The 17,591-nt window shown below is 34.3% G+C and overlaps 4 protein-coding genes across 4 annotated transcripts; 2 read left to right on the plus strand and 2 right to left on the minus strand.

The window, feature by feature from the left end:
- Positions 1–1,005: 1,005 nt before the first annotated feature.
- On the minus strand, positions 1,006–2,496 carry LOC117783014 (40S ribosomal protein S6). Its single transcript, XM_034620147.1, has 3 exons — positions 2,380–2,496; positions 1,935–2,139; positions 1,006–1,661 (listed from the first exon to the last, which is right to left on the minus strand). Exons 1-3 carry the CDS (start codon positions 2,383–2,385, stop codon positions 1,126–1,128), a joined length of 747 nt encoding a protein of 248 aa, XP_034476038.1. The 5' UTR covers positions 2,386–2,496; the 3' UTR covers positions 1,006–1,125.
- Positions 2,497–2,796: 300 nt separating this feature from the next.
- On the plus strand, positions 2,797–5,262 carry LOC117793534 (bystin). Its single transcript, XM_034633868.1, has 5 exons — positions 2,797–3,014; positions 3,080–3,197; positions 3,290–4,085; positions 4,144–4,263; positions 4,962–5,262. Exons 1-5 carry the CDS (start codon positions 2,886–2,888, stop codon positions 5,110–5,112), a joined length of 1,314 nt encoding a protein of 437 aa, XP_034489759.1. The 5' UTR covers positions 2,797–2,885; the 3' UTR covers positions 5,113–5,262.
- A 2,038-nt stretch (positions 5,263–7,300) lies between these two features.
- On the minus strand, positions 7,301–11,442 carry LOC117785278 (peroxidasin). Its single transcript, XM_034623222.1, has 5 exons — positions 11,361–11,442; positions 10,038–10,484; positions 9,368–9,545; positions 9,149–9,285; positions 7,301–7,646 (listed from the first exon to the last, which is right to left on the minus strand). Exons 1-5 carry the CDS (start codon positions 11,440–11,442, stop codon positions 7,534–7,536), a joined length of 957 nt encoding a protein of 318 aa, XP_034479113.1. The 3' UTR covers positions 7,301–7,533.
- A 2,122-nt stretch (positions 11,443–13,564) lies between these two features.
- LOC117789956 (very-long-chain 3-oxoacyl-CoA reductase) lies at positions 13,565–17,543 on the plus strand. The gene is made up of 5 exons (XM_034629176.1): positions 13,565–14,115; positions 14,285–14,331; positions 16,209–16,284; positions 16,352–16,692; positions 16,918–17,543. The coding sequence occupies exons 1-5, from the start codon at positions 13,953–13,955 to the stop codon at positions 17,251–17,253; spliced, it is 963 nt and encodes a 320-aa protein (XP_034485067.1). The 5' UTR covers positions 13,565–13,952; the 3' UTR covers positions 17,254–17,543.
- Positions 17,544–17,591: the final 48 nt, after the last annotated feature.

Consider the following 17,591-nt stretch of genomic DNA (forward strand, 5'->3'; position numbering starts at 1 on the left):
ATTAAAAGTTTCATCTATTGAGTTATAGAATGAATTGATAGAGTTACAGAATAATAAAATACTTTGGAGTGGATCAGTCATAGAACTGTCTAATATAACAATAGAATATGGTAAATCAATTATACTATAGATTCTATAGAATCTATGGTTATATCTATAGTATGAGAAAAACTCTTTAATAGAGGTATAGAATGGATGGAGCTGTAGTAAAGCTAAGTGAATCATTTATAAAGTTATAGAATGGATCATCAGTTGATTACAGAATTAAATACAATTTTTTTTAATAAATCGGTCATAGAGCTTTAAAATAAACCAAGAGCAGTAGTGTTTATCAGCTGTAGAGCTATAAGATGGACAATCAATAAAAAAAAATATAGCGGACCAACTATAGATTTATGGATTATCTAAAGAGTTATAGAATGAATAGTCTATAGTTACAAAATTTAAAAAAAAAAACAGAGTGGATCAGTCATTGAGCTGTAGAGCTATAAGATGGACCATCTATAAACAAAATTGAATGGATATATAGATCTATGGACCATTTATTGAGTTATAGAATGGATTATTGGAGTAGATTAGAGCTTCAAAATAATCCAAGAGCTGTAGTATTTATCATCTGTAGAGCTTACAAAAAAAAAATGTAATGGATATTGTATACTATAGTTTTTCTAGATATATCAATCAAAAATCATTCATAGAACTGCAGAATGGATGAAACTACATAATGGATCGTGTGAAAAGCTAAAGAATGGATAAAAATGAGCCTTAAAGTAGATCAAGAGCTACAGAGTTTTTCCTATATCATGGACTATCCAGATAGATCCTTTAAGCGAAATAATAGTTTCCACCAAGTCACATCTTTGAGATGCTTTGGAATTAACCAATAAAGTAGACTGTATAATCCATCAAAGATGATATAACTCCAAGTCGCATCCACATGGTTTCCAATCCAATCTTCATTCACTTGAGCACATTTTCACAAGAAAAAAAAAAAGAGATTTCATGTTGTTTTTCTTTACCATTCACATTTATTAACAAATGGCTACAAATTTGTTACTTATACGTTTGTGTGGTCAGATGTTAAAAGATGTTTTCGACCACATTTTCAGTTTTCAATTTACACATTTACTTCTTGTCACTTGAAACGGAGCTCTTGGATTCACGGATGGAGGCAGAGCGACGACGCTTGGCCTCCTCACGCTTGGCCTTCGACTCCTTCTTGCGCTGCACCAACAGCTTGGCATAGTCGGCAGCAGCCTCCTTGGATGCCGTTTGACGCTTCTTCTTGAGGGCAATGCGTCTGTGTTTGCGCTGCAGCACTACGGGAGTGATGAGACGCTGGATTTTGGGTGCCTTGGAGGTGGCCTTCTTGTTGTCCTTGGCGGGCAAGGGGCGACGCACAACAAAGCGACGCACATCATCCTCCTTGGTCAAGTTGAACAGCTTGCGGATCTTGCTGGCACGCTTGGGACCCAAACGACGTGGAACTGTCTTGTCGGTGAGACCGGCAATATCCTGCTCGCCCCTCTTGATGACCACGAGTGCCAGCACGGACATGTTGGCATCCACAATGCAGCCACGCACGGATTTACGCTTGCGCTCACCGGTGCGACGTGGACGATAGCAGGAGTGTCCCTTCTTCAGGAGCAGACGCACACGACCTGAAAAAGTAAATATAGAGAAATTAATATATGTAAACAGAACAATAACAGAAGTATAACAGCAGAGGATCAAAAGCAGTCATTAACAGCCGATAATGTTAAGTGAATTATCGACGTAACAGAGGATAGAGCAACACTTGTCAAGCCGAAGGCGAGAGAAGAGGAAGCGCGACAGCAAGAAGTACGATGCAATTAATTTAATTTTGAATCACTAAACTTTCGAGTTAATCTCACTCACATATATATCTAATGAAATGGTATAGAATTACTTACCGTGGGTCAGCACACCCTGCTTCATGGGGAAGCCCTGCTTGTCGTTGCCGCCAGAGATGCGCAGCTGGTAACCCTTCCATTCATCGCCCAGAATATCGGCCTCCACAATTTGGCCCATACGCTTCTCGTAGAACACACGCAGTTTGTGCTCATCGACAACTTCGAACAGCTTTTGGCATCCCGTTGCGGGAAAGGAAACGTTGAGCTGCAAATCAAAAACAACAACAATTTATAACAACTTCCATTTCATATATGTATGTATGTACACAACACAAAAAAAAAATATAGGCAAAACTGTTATCTTATTTTTTAGCTACAATCACTTGAGTTTTTCATGCCACAAACGCATTTTGCTGTAGTTTATTAACATTGCTAATTGTTTTGCACATTATTTAGTATTGTTCACAACGTTTGTTTTAATATTTTTCACAAAATTTTTGCACACCTTCATTATGTTGGTCTTGCTGCAATCAACACAGAAAAAAAAAGAATCGCTCTTGTCAAAAACGGACTAGGTAAGGGAAAGGAAATAGTGATGTCGACGCCATCGATGATGTTGCGAGCTATCGATATTTCGCAATAGCAATTTATCGATAAGAATTCAAAGTTAACTGACAGTTTAACAGAAAATAGCAGACTACAGTGCGCATTTCTGTTATGCTAAATTTTGTAATTACTATTTTATTATTTTTAAAACTCTCAGCGTTTATGGAAGTTGACGTATTACGCATAAAATAAATATTTTCATAAATCGTTAAATTCATCCCTAAGTCGCTGCAATCATCGATAATTCAAATACAGCCCTGTGCATTAACAGCTGTCAAAAATATGAGTGACCATGCGTTTTAATCGAACAACAGGGTGACCCACGCACGATAAACAACGATTACAACACGTGTTGTGCTCACTTTTGTTATTGAAGCGAACCATTTTTATAAAACAGACGAAAACATGGGTAAACCGAAGAAAGCAAATGTGGCGATTATTAAAAATGTCAACTTGGAGAAACAGATCACAGAGGGCAAAGTGTCCAAGGCCAAAAACAAGGATAAGGTTAAATTGCGGGCCGAAGAGTCAGCGGTAAGTCCAGGAAGGGACTCCAAAATGTCAAAGCCAAATTCAAAAATGTTATATTTTTATTACAGAATATAGACACAAAAAGCAGCCAAAAGATTTTGGCAGCTGCCAGACAACAGCAATTGGAAATGGACGAGGAAAACTTTCCAAGTTTGGTGCCCAGACGCAGTGTTAATTTCAATTTGCGTAAGTATTAACTTAACCGATATTCGTATCTGATACCCTGTATTTGATACACTGCTAAAAACCCAACTTAATTCATGCTGCTCTCCTTATAGAAGATACTGTGGAACCGGAACAGGAGGATGTTACAGAAACGGACTTCATGGCCGATCTGGGCATGGATGATGATGACGTTGCTGCCTTCGAACGCTTCCAACAGCCACCAACCAAGGAGGGCAAGCGCACTCTACATCTCTCCCAGATGATAATGCAAAGGATCCAGGAGAAGGAGGCCGATATACATACAAAAATCTCCGATGAGGGTTCACTCAAAATCGAAGAGATCGATCCCAAGGTGAAGGAAATGTATGAGGGAGTAAGGGATGTGCTGAAACGCTATCGCAGTGGCAAGATACCAAAGGCCTTCAAGATCATACCCAAGTTAAGGAACTGGGAGCAGATCTTGTTCATTACGGAACCTCACAATTGGAGTGCTGCTGCCATGTTCCAAGGCACACGCATCTTCTGCTCGGTGCTGTCCCAGGCAATGGCCCAACGTTTCTATAATCTGGTATTGTTGCCTCGCATACGCGATGATCTGTGCGAATACAAGAAGTTAAATATGCATCTATATAATGCCTTGAAGCGGGCTCTGTTCAAGCCGGCGGCCTTTATGAAGGGCATTATATTGCCACTGTTGGAGGCAGGCGATTGTACATTGCGTGAGGCAATCATCTTTGGCAGCATTGTGGCACGCAGCTCCATTCCCGTGCTGCACTCGTCCGCCTGCCTGCTCAAGATCTGTGAGATGAGCTATTCTGGCGCCAATTCGATATTCATACGCTATTTCCTGGACAAACGTTATGCTCTGCCCTATCGTGTCATTGATGCCGCCGTCTTTCACTTTCTCCGGTAATTTAGTTGCTTATATAAAGCGAATTTAAATTAATTTTTGCATGTTACTTTGTAGTTTTGAGAACGACAAACGTGAGCTGCCAGTGCTATGGCATCAAAGTCTGCTGACATTTGCACAGCGCTATAAGAACGACATTTCTTCGGAGCAAAAGGAGGCACTTCTACAGCTTTTAAAGTAAGTCATCTCGACATCTTCATCTTTAGCAATTCAATCATTTTAACCAGGGACTGTAATCATTACACATTTAATTATAAAACTCAAGAAATAGTCATTATTTTTCATTCTTATTATTTTACTTATGATTTATTTTGAGCAAAGAAATAAATCTCAAAAAAAAACCATTAATTTTGAGCAAGAAAATATATAACTCATAAGATAATGATCATTTTGTGATTTTTATATAAAAAAATATAACTCATAAGATAATGATTATTTTGTGATTTTTATTTTTTTTGATTAAAAATAAAACTCAAGTTGTTATTTTGACTTTTTATAATATGAGACATTTTTATAAAATTTTTCCATATTTCTAATATAAAATTAAAATAAAACTCAAGTATTAATTAACAAAATAAAACTCAAGAAATAACTATTATTTTATGAGTTTTATTTTTTTCCTCAAAAATAATGATATCTTGATATATAATTTTTTTTTTTATGCTGAAAAATAATCATTATTTTAAAAGTAACAATTAAAAATCAGAAATTCGAAGATCATGGTGAAATTATCCTTAAAGATCTTTTAAAGTTACTAGAAGTGAATGATTTTTTCAATTGAAATAAATAAACAAAATAATCATTATTTACCGTCCCTGATATAAACATCTTCATCATTAGCAATTCAATCATTTAAACACTTTTTCCCCTTGCAGAAAGAAATCTCATCCAAAGATGACGGCGGATATTAGACGAGAACTCCAGGCGGCCAGTTGCCGTGATGAGGAGATGATGGAAACGGATAATGCTACGGGCAGTCAACCGATTAAAATGTATACCGATGCAGATGTGGACTACGTGGGTTAACTTCAATTTCTATCAAGTTAACAAACTAATTGTAGCACCTCTATAAGCATATTTATATTTAATTTTGGAAACAATCAAAAGCATTGTTTAATGTCTATGTAAATATATACATACCTACATATAAATAAATATATGTGACTGAAATTTATATATAAACCATTGTTTTACTTTAAACTTTAAATTTAACTTACCAGTTAAGTTAATCGATATGTAATCGATTGAACTCAGCTTGCAGTCGCCATTGTTTTGCTTTGACACTTGCACTAGGGATGGTACAAAGGTCGATAACTGAATTGCCATATTATCAGAACAATTTTGCATAGACAATTTTGCGAAAAATTTTATTTGATCCATTATTTGGTTCTGCATTGTATTTTCTTTTTCGAAATTAAAACTACATTAATCGATTTTAAATTTTTCCTTCATTTTTTTTTTTTTATAGAAAAAACAAATGTATGTGTATGTAGGTGTGATTGTGTGAGTGTAGTATGTGTAAATGTAATGAATGTGTGTTTTTGTTTTGTTTCGTTTGTTCGTTTTGTTTTTATACAATTTTGCATTATTATAGAAATAACGGCATTGACATTTGACAGCCGTATACATAAATATTTTTTATGTTTGTTATTAATATCAATTTTGTAATAATTCTTAAATATTTCTGTAACCAAAATGCTTCTAAAAGTTTCGTCACTTTCTTTAGTCTCTAAGTATTGTTTCATTATCTCACTCCAACATTTGTTTGTATTTAAGGGCATACTCCATAATAATAATAATAATAATTATAATAATATTAATTAGAATAATAGTCGGACTAGTTTTGAAATGCACTTTCACAACGATTCCGTTGAAATTCTCGAAGAAAACTAATTTTAGTGGAATCAATGCGAAAGTGTAATTCAAAACATGCCTATGTATAGCATCAATTGAATAATTTACAATAACTACTATGGACCATTCGAAATTAGTCAAGTTTATAATTCTTAGAAGTTAATTGTGTTTATTTAAAGCTGAGCTTTCTTAACTTTTTTGATTTCTTTTTTATATTTGTATATTTATAGATGATACCAAATATGTGAGTTGAATTTCGAGTAGGGAAATATTAAAAGACCGATATAGGAGATGAATAATAATGATCCAAGCGAAGGGAATAAAGCGCTTAGTATTTTTAAGGGTAAATATTCTATGTGAATACCAAAGAATACATATTGAGATCTGTTCCTAAAACCACTTTCGAACTTGCGAACAATACTCTATATGTATGTACCGTGCCATAATGAAAAAAAAAAAATAATTAATTCAAAAATGATTTCAAATACTCTTTAGGATATCTTGGATGAGGAAGGGGACAAATCATTTAAGTATTTTACCCATTGGTCCATGGTTACTCTCGATTTCGAAAGAGATACTACGTAAGTATGTACATACAATACGATACGATACGATACAATGGTCAAATGGTCATTGGTTCCGCAACCTAACTGATTTAATAACAATTTGTCTAATTAAAAGATATGTATCCATTTGAAATGGCATTGTTATTTTACTTTGTTTTCATTCTTTCTTTACGTTTTGTAAATATTTCTAGGGTTTTGTGCTCTACAGTCCGTCTATGGTCTACATAAGTTTGCATGATATATATGGGTATATCTATAAGACATTGACTGTGCCAGCTACTTGATGTGGATGAGAATCAAGAACTCAATATACAAAAAAAAAAAAAATAAACAAACATTTCCATTTCAATAAATTTTGTTGTATCAATTCCTTGAGGAACTTAAAAGAGATCTAGAAAGCAAGTGTATGTATTTTATCATGTTTTAAACTTATACACAAAAACTATGTTCCAATGATCCCAACTGATATGCCATTTGATTTCAAGAAGCTACAACCATTAACATGAAAGATTATGACCACATATAATATTAAAAAATGTATATGTTTGTTAACAAATGAGATGAACTAGCATAAGGATTGCAAGGGGAGGAACGAAGGGGGAGATTGTACTATAGCCAACAAAAACACGGCCTTGGTAGTACGATTAGTTGTATTCACATTCATTTCATTTCAATTGCAAAATCAATTCTTTATGTTTTTTTTTTTTTTGCGTACGCCCTTTTATACGATTTTGTTTTTCTCATTACTGACTTCTTTTTCATTTTCCTATTCTTTTTGTTTTAAATACATATGGTTTTCTTCTTAAACTTACATTTAGTATTCATTTATGCTATGTATTTTTAAACAACCCATGATTAGAGTAAAAGTTGAAAATGCAATCCTGGACAAGATTTTTTCCGATTTGGCTTTTTTTTTTTTTTTTGGCTTTTGCATTTTCCCATCATACTTTTCCCCTTCCACATTTTAAGTATATTTTGAAGTTTTTGAGAGTTCAACCTTTTCGGTTTGACGTCATTCAAAATGTTGTCATCGCTGAAACGGTTTCACTATCGCAAAGACTATAAAAAACACAACCATAGTTAGGGGACTCGATATAAACCGTGTCCCATTTGCATGTTGCATTGCAGCTGGTTCTTCACCTGGAATGAAAAACAATATTATATTAGAAATACAACTCTGTTAGATTTTAAATTACAATTTCGCTTGAATTTCACAGCTCTTAAAAGAGATTTACTTATTTTCTGTAAAATCAATGCGAAATTCGATTACAATTGCTAAGCTCTTCAGGCTAGGTTTTTTTTCCGGTGAAACTGATCCTAAAAGTATGCATTAGATTTTTTTTTGTGGCAAAAGTGAACGTCAGAGTTGCCTAAATATTTGAAATTTAAAATTTTTGAAAAATTTGACAGTGATGAAAAAAAAATTAGTTTTCCAATTTTGATGCAGACTCAAAATAGAGGCCAAATGATGAAAAAATTTACATTTCGCAAGGAAATCGGTTCATTTTTGACAGAGTTATGACAGTTTGAAGTCTTTAAAAATGTGTCAAGGGGAAAGTATGAAAAAAATGGACAGTGATGAAAAAAAAATGAGTTTTCCAAATTTGATGCAGAATCAAAAAAGAGGCAAAATGATGAAAAAATTGACATTTCGCAAGGAAATCGGTTCATTTTTGACAGAGTTATGACAGTTTGAAGTCTTTAAAAATGTGTCAAGGGGAAAGTATGCAAAAAATGGACAGTGATGAAAAAAAAATGAGTTTTCCAAATTTGATGCAGAATCAAAAGAGAGGCCAAATGATGAAAAAATTGACATTCCGCAAGGAAATCGGTTAATTTTTTACCAAGTTATGACAGTTTGAAGTCTTCGAAAATGCGAAGCATGGAAAAAAATTGACAGTGATGAAAAAAAAATAGTTTTCCAAATTTGATGCAGAATCAAAATAGAGGCAAATTGATGAAAAAATTAACATTCCACAAGAAAATCGGTTAATTTTTGACAGAGTTATGACAGTTTGAAGTTTTTGAAAATGCGCCAAGGGGAAGGTATGTTAAAAATGGACAGTGATGAAAAAAAAAATAGTTTTCCAAATTTGATGCAGAATCAAAATAGAGGCCAAGTGATGAAAAATTTGACATTCCGCAAGGAAATCGGTTAATTTTTGACAGAGTTATGACAGTTTGAAGTTTTTGAAAATGCATCAAGGGGAAAGTATGGAAAAAAAATGGACAGTGATGGAAAAAAATTAGTTTTCCAAATTTGATGTAGAATCAAAATAGAAGCCAAATGATGATGAAATTGACATTCCACAGGGAGATCGGTTAGTTTTTGACAGAGCTATAACAGTTTGAAGTTTTTGAAAATGCGTCAAGGGCAAAAATGGACAGTGATTGAGAAAAATTGTTCTTTTCTTTTTAGTCTTTATGTCATTTTTCTTATATATCGTTTCCCTTTCTGTATATTTTTCCTCGCCTTAGTTTTTTTTCTCACTGTACCTTTTTCTCCCTATTATCTCTTTGCTTTCTATATATTTCCCTTTTAATATCTTTTTCCCCAGTCTACTTTATTTCTTTTTCTATGTTGTTAATCCTGTCTATATCTTTAAAGATAAAGAGAGAGAGAGAGAGAGATCTTCACTTACCATTCAGCACATGCACTACCACAGTTTCCGTTATCTCATTTCCCAGCATACAGGTATAATTTCCCGTGTCCTGTCGATTCGCATTGGCAATATATAGACGACTCAATGCCCTGCCCGGCAGCATGTCCGTCTTGACACTGTGAAGAGTAAGGAATAATATGACAATTTCCATATATCGATCGATCGATCGATCGATCTATAATATATATTGTGGTTCACCTAATGCCACCTCGACTGGTGTCGTAGTTGAGCAAACGAACGCCATGACGCCAGGTGATATATGACGATGGATGTGGAATCTTTGAGATGACGCACTGCAGCTCAATGGTGCTGCCAGCCTTGTAATATTTCTCCGGTGTGGCCGATCCTCGCTCATCAAGAATTTCCACATGAGGAACTAAGAAAATGTAAATTTAAAAATGTATAATAATAGTTATGATTTGAAAAAAATTGAATACAGAACAATTTGTATAAAAAAAATCTAAAATAAAAATTATTTGTCAATTTTTTATATAAAAGTTGAAGAATAAAAATCCAGTGTAAATATTAATATCTTAAATATCCTTAAAATACGTCCTTTAAGGTCGTGTTATGTATCATATAAAAAGTATTGAGTCACACACCATAAATATTTTTAGATTTTGGAAATATGCCAAAGGATAATTACATTAAATTTTTATCTTTCAATTTTTTATAATAAAAATTGACAAAAAACTTTTATTTTTGATTTTTATAATAAAAGTTGAAATTGATAATTATTTTGAATTTTTATAATAAAAATGGAAATTAATAGTTATTTTTTAACTTTTTTATAAAAATCAGCAAATAATTTTTATTTCATAATTTTTATTTTAAGAAATATAAGATTTGTAAGATTTTATATGCTCACCAATAATAGTTAGGTATACTAAGAGTACCAATGGTGGATGTGAGGAGACTTGACACTCATAGGGACCCTCGTCCCGTTCATTGGCATATTGAATCAATAGCTTCCAATCGTTGGGCTCCTCAAACTCCAGCGAATAACGTGAGTCCCCGCTATATGTATGCTGACCAAATGTGATCAATGTGAGGTCTTCACCCTTGCGTCGCATCCATGATACCGTCTTGCCCTGCAAATCATTCACACGACAATGCAGATAGACATTCGATGACAATTGTGTGCTTATATTGATTGTCGTATACGGATCGGCAAAGAATGGAAACGGCTCGTGGGTTGTCGTCTCCGTAACCTCGAGCTCCTCATCTTCCGGCGTGTCTGTAAATGGTGATGAGAACTCTTGCCAGAAGTTTTTCGGAAATGTATCAAATGGATCTCCAGCTCGGGGACGTTTCACTGAAAGTTATCAAACGGAAAAATCAGTTGGAAAAAAAATGTGCAAGTATTGGATATGTTTAAAAAGAAATGAACTTATGTCAACTTGGTAGGATATAAAATCTTTAAAAAGGTTTAGCTCAAAAAGAAAAATAAAAAAGTAACAAAAAAAAAAATGTATTAAAAAGATCAAATTTCTTTATAAAAGATACGAAAATGGTTTCTTCACTAACGCAATTCGAAATTTGTATCTCATGTACTTTATTTAAATATTTGTTTCAGTTTTTTAAAAATCCTTTTTATTTTTAACTTAATTTTCTAACCACCTTAACAGTATATAAAAAAAAAACTCCATTAAAATACCGATTAATAAAATCAAATGCAAATAATTATTTAAAATAAAGACAATTTTATTAAAAGAGGGTTAATTTCATTAAAAAAAATAAACACATTATTTTCATTCACTAATGTAAGTAAAATTTTTAACTCATTTCATATATAGGTTCTTTTCTTAGTGTTAAAGGGCTAGATCGACTAGAAATCTTTTTTTTTTGCTGGAGACAATTGAAATGAAACAATACCTGGAGTTTAACATAATGAAAACCTTCAGTTTTGGCGCAAAACATTAAGTTCCTCTTAACTTTCGAACTTATAGTTCAATTGTTATTAAATTTTAAGTAAAAATGGGAACTAGAGTGCTTATCATTTGTATCTTATAATTCGTTGAAAATAGTATTGACACCAAAATTTGATAGCTCTAGCTCTTATGTGTACCTAAACTCAAATTGTTTTCTAAATTTAACTAAAATTCTCAATGATAAATACAAAACCTACTGAAGTCTTTAAATATGCCTTAAATAATGTGTTGATACAAACATTTAATCCATTAAAACTTACATGTCGTCGAGGTCGATCCGGAGCCTATGTGATGTAGCGATGAATATATAATTGCAAATATCCAAAATAATCTAGATTTCATCACTGCAATCAATCAAATGTCAATCAACAAAGTGTCAACATCCATACAGCATTGGGAGTTTTGAAAAGTGAGAAAGGGGGAAAAAGGAATTTTGTATTAGATTAGGAGTGGAATTCATACAATGCAAAAATAGTATCTTATTAAAAAAAATATATATATATATAAAAAAAGAATAATAATTAAATAAAATTTGGCAAAACTTACCGCAGCATATGCACATAAAATAATTATACTTGGAATGCAATTAACTTGTTCTACTTCTTGTTATTTTTGTTGTTCTTGTTGTTGTTGTTATTGTAATTACTTTATCTAATCAACAACAACATCTCAAGATCCTCAGTTTTAGTTACTTTGAATTTTTAGCTTCTGGTTATATTGAACCCAGAAATCTGTTTTATAGCTTCCTGCACAACATATTGAGAATGTGTGTGTGTGTGAAGTTTATGAGGATGCATGAATTAATTGTGTTCAAGTCACTTTCATCTTTTTCATCAATTCTTTGCCATTTCACTGTAATTTGAATACAAAAGAAAAACGTTTGACGTTTATAAGCTGACTTTAGATAACTTTTTTTTTTTATTGTATTTTCATTCTGCTTTTCTTTTCTTTCAGTTTTTTTTTTTTGTGCTAGCTTGCAACTACTTGGATGCTGCTTAGATGACCAATAATGGGAATGTAGGTCAGGATACGATGTGCGCATGCCACGCTCTGTTGCCTAAAAAACAATCGAGAAGCTACTTTTCGATACGAGCCATTTTTTTTAATGCCAAATATTGCACAGCTATCATTTATTTATTATTCATATATTTACTTGAAATTAGCTAAAATTGCCTGCTCTCACGTAATAACTATTAAACAAATGCCCTGTTTATGATTCTTAGCAAATTGAATGCAATTTGCTTGCATATTTTATGTGTGTTAACCCAGAATTGGCTCGAAAATGACAGCAGCAGCACAACAATTGCTCACTTTTAACGTGATATCTGTGACCATGTTGCATTTGTTGCCGGCCCCGTTAACGTTGTTGGTTCGCACGCACTTGACACGAGACTGCCACTGCCGGAGATGGTAGAAGATTTGTATGCTCGCATTCGCAATTATGCGTGCCTGCAATTCGCCTTTAATCTCCCTGCCTCAATCATTTTTGGGGTTGCTATGCAACCATATGCACAGAGTTGTCACAAATGGCAAGAGTTGCCTAAAACAGTTGCAGCATTCGAAAAGTCGTTACAAAATGTCATTCAAAAAATAATACAGCGACAGCCCAAGAGTATGCAATATTTTTTGCACGCATTGACACCATCTGTTGTTTGGGTAGTAAACAAAGCAGCAAATTGAATTAAATGACAGCCTAAGAGTATGCACTACTTGATTTATTAAGTGGCGCCATCAGGTGTTTAAATAGTAAGCAGTGCAGCATTTGAATAACTTACTGCTGATTAGTTTGAGTTGTCTATTCAGGTTAGTAGTACATATATATTTCAAACACATATTATTGCAATTAATCAAAAAATTTAATACCAGTACATTAAATTAAAATGTGACCTACAAGTATGCAACACTTAACACATCAATTGGCGACATCTAGTGGGCTTTTGTGTAATACAACAACACAGCGATAGGATAACTGAAAACGTTTGACGTTTCGTACGTTAATTCAAAAAAAAATTAATTTAAAAAAGTATATTTAATATTGTAATGTTAGCTGCTCCAAAGTTGTTGCGTACTCAAATACAAATTTTTTTGGCCCGCCCAATTTATCGTCATCGAATTGCCGGCTGTGCAGCTGCCGCCTGATTGCTTCCTGCGCATGTGCAGTTTGTTGGGTGAGAGTCGAAGAGAGCCTAAGTGTGTGTATGTGTGTGTAAATGTGCCCCCTTATCGCTTGTTGGTGATGGTGGTGCGGTGCGATATGGTCGCTCAATATCGGGCGAAAAGCGTGAGAGCACAAATCGTCAGACGAGGCGTGCGCACACACACACTTGCATATGACATAAGTGGCGCGACACACACACGAACACACACACACATATATACATACAAATATGCTCTGTCGGCAAAAAGAACCGTTCATTTCGTTTTCCGTGCCTCAAGTTGACATTTCATGTTGTAAATTCAATACAATTTCCATAGAATTTTCGCCAATTTGATTGAACGCAATAAACAAAACGTAAAGACGGAGAAATTTCTAGCTTGATTTATATGCAGAACATAAAATTTGGTCAACGCACAGCACACACAAACAAACAAACGATAAATCTGCTTTGAATATTAAGCGTACAAATTCTCATTAAACAAATTCAATTGACGCGAGCTCTCTGAGAGGGAGAGGGAAACAACAACAGCACTCACACAAGCAGCGACGCCGGCAGTGCAGTTGACAGCAAACGCGACAAAATCGACGACAGTTCAATTGAATAGTTTTCAGGCAGCCAACGGAGTCCGCCGCGTCGAGTCCACAGAAATAAACGCAATCCACAAAATTTAAGTTCTACACAACTTCTAGCGAAATGGATGAGAACTCGCGTGTATTGAGCATTTTGGGTGGCATTGCCATTAGCATTGTTGGATTCCAGATCTGTCGCAAGGTCTTGCCATGGATCTATTCGAATATGTTGGGTCCCCAGCTGTGCGGCTCCTCGGTAAATCTGGCCAAGATGGGTGACTGGGCAGGTGAGTTGCAAGTACAACACTAATTTGCCCCCCATTTGAACTTTGTGTCCATCTATCGATCACGCGTTCCACGTAACTGATAAGGGAATTCTACATACATTACTCATGTACCTAATAATTATAAAACTGTTTCTAACTTTTCTTTTTGTTCTTTTGTTAACACCTGCAGTGATTACCGGATCGACGGATGGCATTGGAAAAGCCTACGCCAGGGAGGTATGTTAACGGACAACCAGACAAATTAAAGGAGTTTAAAATCATTAGATTGGGGATGTCCCTAAATTTGGGTGGTGACAGTTTGAGGTCAAATTATTTCACTGTTTTTGAAATCGACATCGTTTTTAGGACAGTTTTGGTTTAAATCTTAGGGTTTTTCACAAGAAAATCAATCACAATTTCTCATTTTTCATAACGAAAAATCAAAATTTCAAATTGTTTAGTCAGTTTAAAAGCCCGAAAATTTGCTATCAAAGCTCTAAACGACCTAAAATAATCCGGGGTGCCACAGAAGTCGGAACTTACCGAAAAGATCTCAAAAGTCTATTGAGATTTTGGAGATTTTCGGTGGTTTCACTTTCCGTAGCACCCCTGAATATAAAGTATTAGCAATTTTATCAACTTTCCTAATCCTTCAATTGAAATACAATAAAAAACTATCTTTAAACCTTTTTTGGATTGACCAATGTTTAGGAGACATAGTAAGGAACAAAAACATTGGAAAACATCGATGATTTTTTACATTCCAACTCCAGAGTAACAATATAAACTTCAAAGACTAAAATGACTTAGCCAATTGGAAAAATTTACAAAAAAAGTGCAATTAATGAATTGACATTTGAGTTAAGCTTTAAAACCTATGAGCATGACTTGAAAATTAGATTCCATTAGCTCTCCAGCTTCTCAGCTCATTATTTCCCTCTTTATAAAGATTTCCATACGTTACTGCACTTTGTTGCAATTTGTCAAGTGCTAATTATCCATGAGGTCAAGTGCGATACCTTAAAAAACAGTTCCAAACTTATTTTTATTGGCATCAGCATTAATATTTTGCAGTTAAATAAATATGTACATAAACCTTAGAACTGTTGATTTAGCAATAATACTCGTTTATTCATCGACCTTATGCATTCAGTTTGCAAGTGCTAGCTTCACAAAATCGGTTCATTTGGAACACCTTATTGTTTACCTTTCGCAAATTGCATTAACTAGCACTTTGTACACCAAAAAAAAACAAAAAACATGTGATTTATGACAGTCCCTACCTGGTAACAAAACGTTCAGGTTAAACCTAAGGGTCATATTGACTTGGACTTTCTTTTATGTCTCCAGCTAATTAGCATTCGATGTGCTTCAAGCAACGATTTCTAAATTGAATAAATCTTAAACGCTTCAAATGCGTAGCCACTAAATTCTAATGTGCAAGCTATATAGAATTAATGGGAATAGCTGGAAGTCGAGTTGTCGTACTAAATTTACAGTTGTGGTCTGTCTATATAAACTATTGGATACAATAACTATAAAAGTTAGATAATGTTTATAATTAGCTAGACCTTTGCCTATCGACAATGTTTGATTCAGTTCGTTTGCTTAGTTATAAAGATAGCTTGGGATAAGTAATTAAAATGAATTTTTAGGATCGAACTTAGCTATTTTAGTGTAACTATATTTCTAGGTCGGGTACTTATTGCAGTTTTAAATCTTTCAGTTATGTTTTTTTTATGAATTCTAGATATAGTATAATATAGAAAATATAATATATATTTTAAGAAATTTTATTTTAATTGTATTATTTGGTAGTAAATATTTATAAATTCCAGATGATATTAGATACAGAATTTATGATATTAGATACATCAAAGTATGCTTTTAGCTACTTCTAGATATGATTATTTATAAAGATCTTCCACTGTTAAAACAAATGATATTTAATGCATAATTTAAAATGGTATAATTGAAAATATTTCAAAGTTACTCAAAGTAACTTTATTTATGAAATCCTCATTTAGATAAATATTTGAGCTTAGTAAAATTTTAGAATTAAATTTCTTTAAAACTCCTCTAATATTCATTCTCCAAATGCTCAATCCCTGTAGTTGGCTCGCAAAGGACTGAAGCTGGTGCTGATATCACGCTCGCTGGATAAACTGAAGACTGTGGCAAAGGAAATTGGTAAATTGCATATGGCCAAGTGCTTTAGGCCAGGCTTATAATCCACGAACATGTGGCATACTTACAGGCGATGAGTTTGGCGTCGAGGTGCGTGTGATTGATGTGGACTTTACTGCCGGCGCAGAGATCTATGAGAAGATACGTGAGCAGACCACAGGCCTCGATGTCGGAGTGCTGGTGAACAATGTGGGCATTAGCTATGATCATCCCGAATACTTTTTGGATTGCTGCCAAGCTGATCCCAAGTTCCTGCGCAACATTGTGTCGGCGAATATACATTCCGTGACCCATATGACGGCACTCTTTATGCCGGGCATGGTGGCCAAGCGCAAGGGAGTCATCATAAACATCTCATCAACGGCGGGCGTGATTCCCAATCCTCTGCTGAGCGTCTACAGCTCTACAAAGGTGAGAGATTTAATTTAAACCAGGGATTAAAACCGTAAATTATACCGGTATTTCGAAAGCAAATGCTGGTAACCGTTACAAAACCGATATATAACCCATAACAGAAAACCAAAATACACACATAACCGAAACCCTAACTGGAACCGTTATTCGATTCAGTTTGATAACCTGATTTAAACAATTGTTAGACTCAATGTATTTATATTATAATATTTCTGTTTACAGGCATTTGTGAATAAGTTCAGCGATGATCTGCAGACGGAATACAAGAGCAAGGGCATTATTATACAGAGTGTGCAGCCTGGTTTTGTGGCAACCAACATGTCCAAGATACGTAAGCCGAGTGTGTTTGCGCCCACTCCCGAAACGTATGTAAAATCCGCATTGGCCACACTCGGCATTGCCACACAAACAGCTGGATACTTGCCACACGCATTGCTTCAACTGGTCATCCATTTTACAGAGGCTGTGCTCGGCGAACAGTTTGCCAGGAACTTGGTTCTTAAGTCCATTGCAGATACACGCAAGCGTGCTCTGCGTCGCCAGGCAAAGCAACAATAAGAATGCCCATTATCTATCTATCTATCTATCGTAATTTCCAAATGTACAAATATCTATGCCAGTTAGAGTCTGTTTACGTTTGGTTTTTTGGGAGGGAATTCAGTAATAATATGAACAACAATTGACTCGAAAGTTGATGCTGACAGGTGACTAATACTTGCTTTACCAAAAATATGAACAAAATGTAACCCATACCAATGAAAATGTTTTATATTTTTTCCTTTTTTTTTTTAAATTCACCAAGTATTGTTAGTTTTGCAACACAAATAAATTGAAATTAATTTTTGAAAGTGATTGTTCTGGTCTTTGCTTTAGCGCTCGATAGTTATCGGACGCTA

Source organism: Drosophila innubila, chromosome X, assembly GCF_004354385.1.
Source record: "Drosophila innubila isolate TH190305 chromosome X, UK_Dinn_1.0, whole genome shotgun sequence".
In the NCBI taxonomy this organism is placed as follows: Eukaryota; Metazoa; Arthropoda; class Insecta; order Diptera; family Drosophilidae; genus Drosophila; species Drosophila innubila.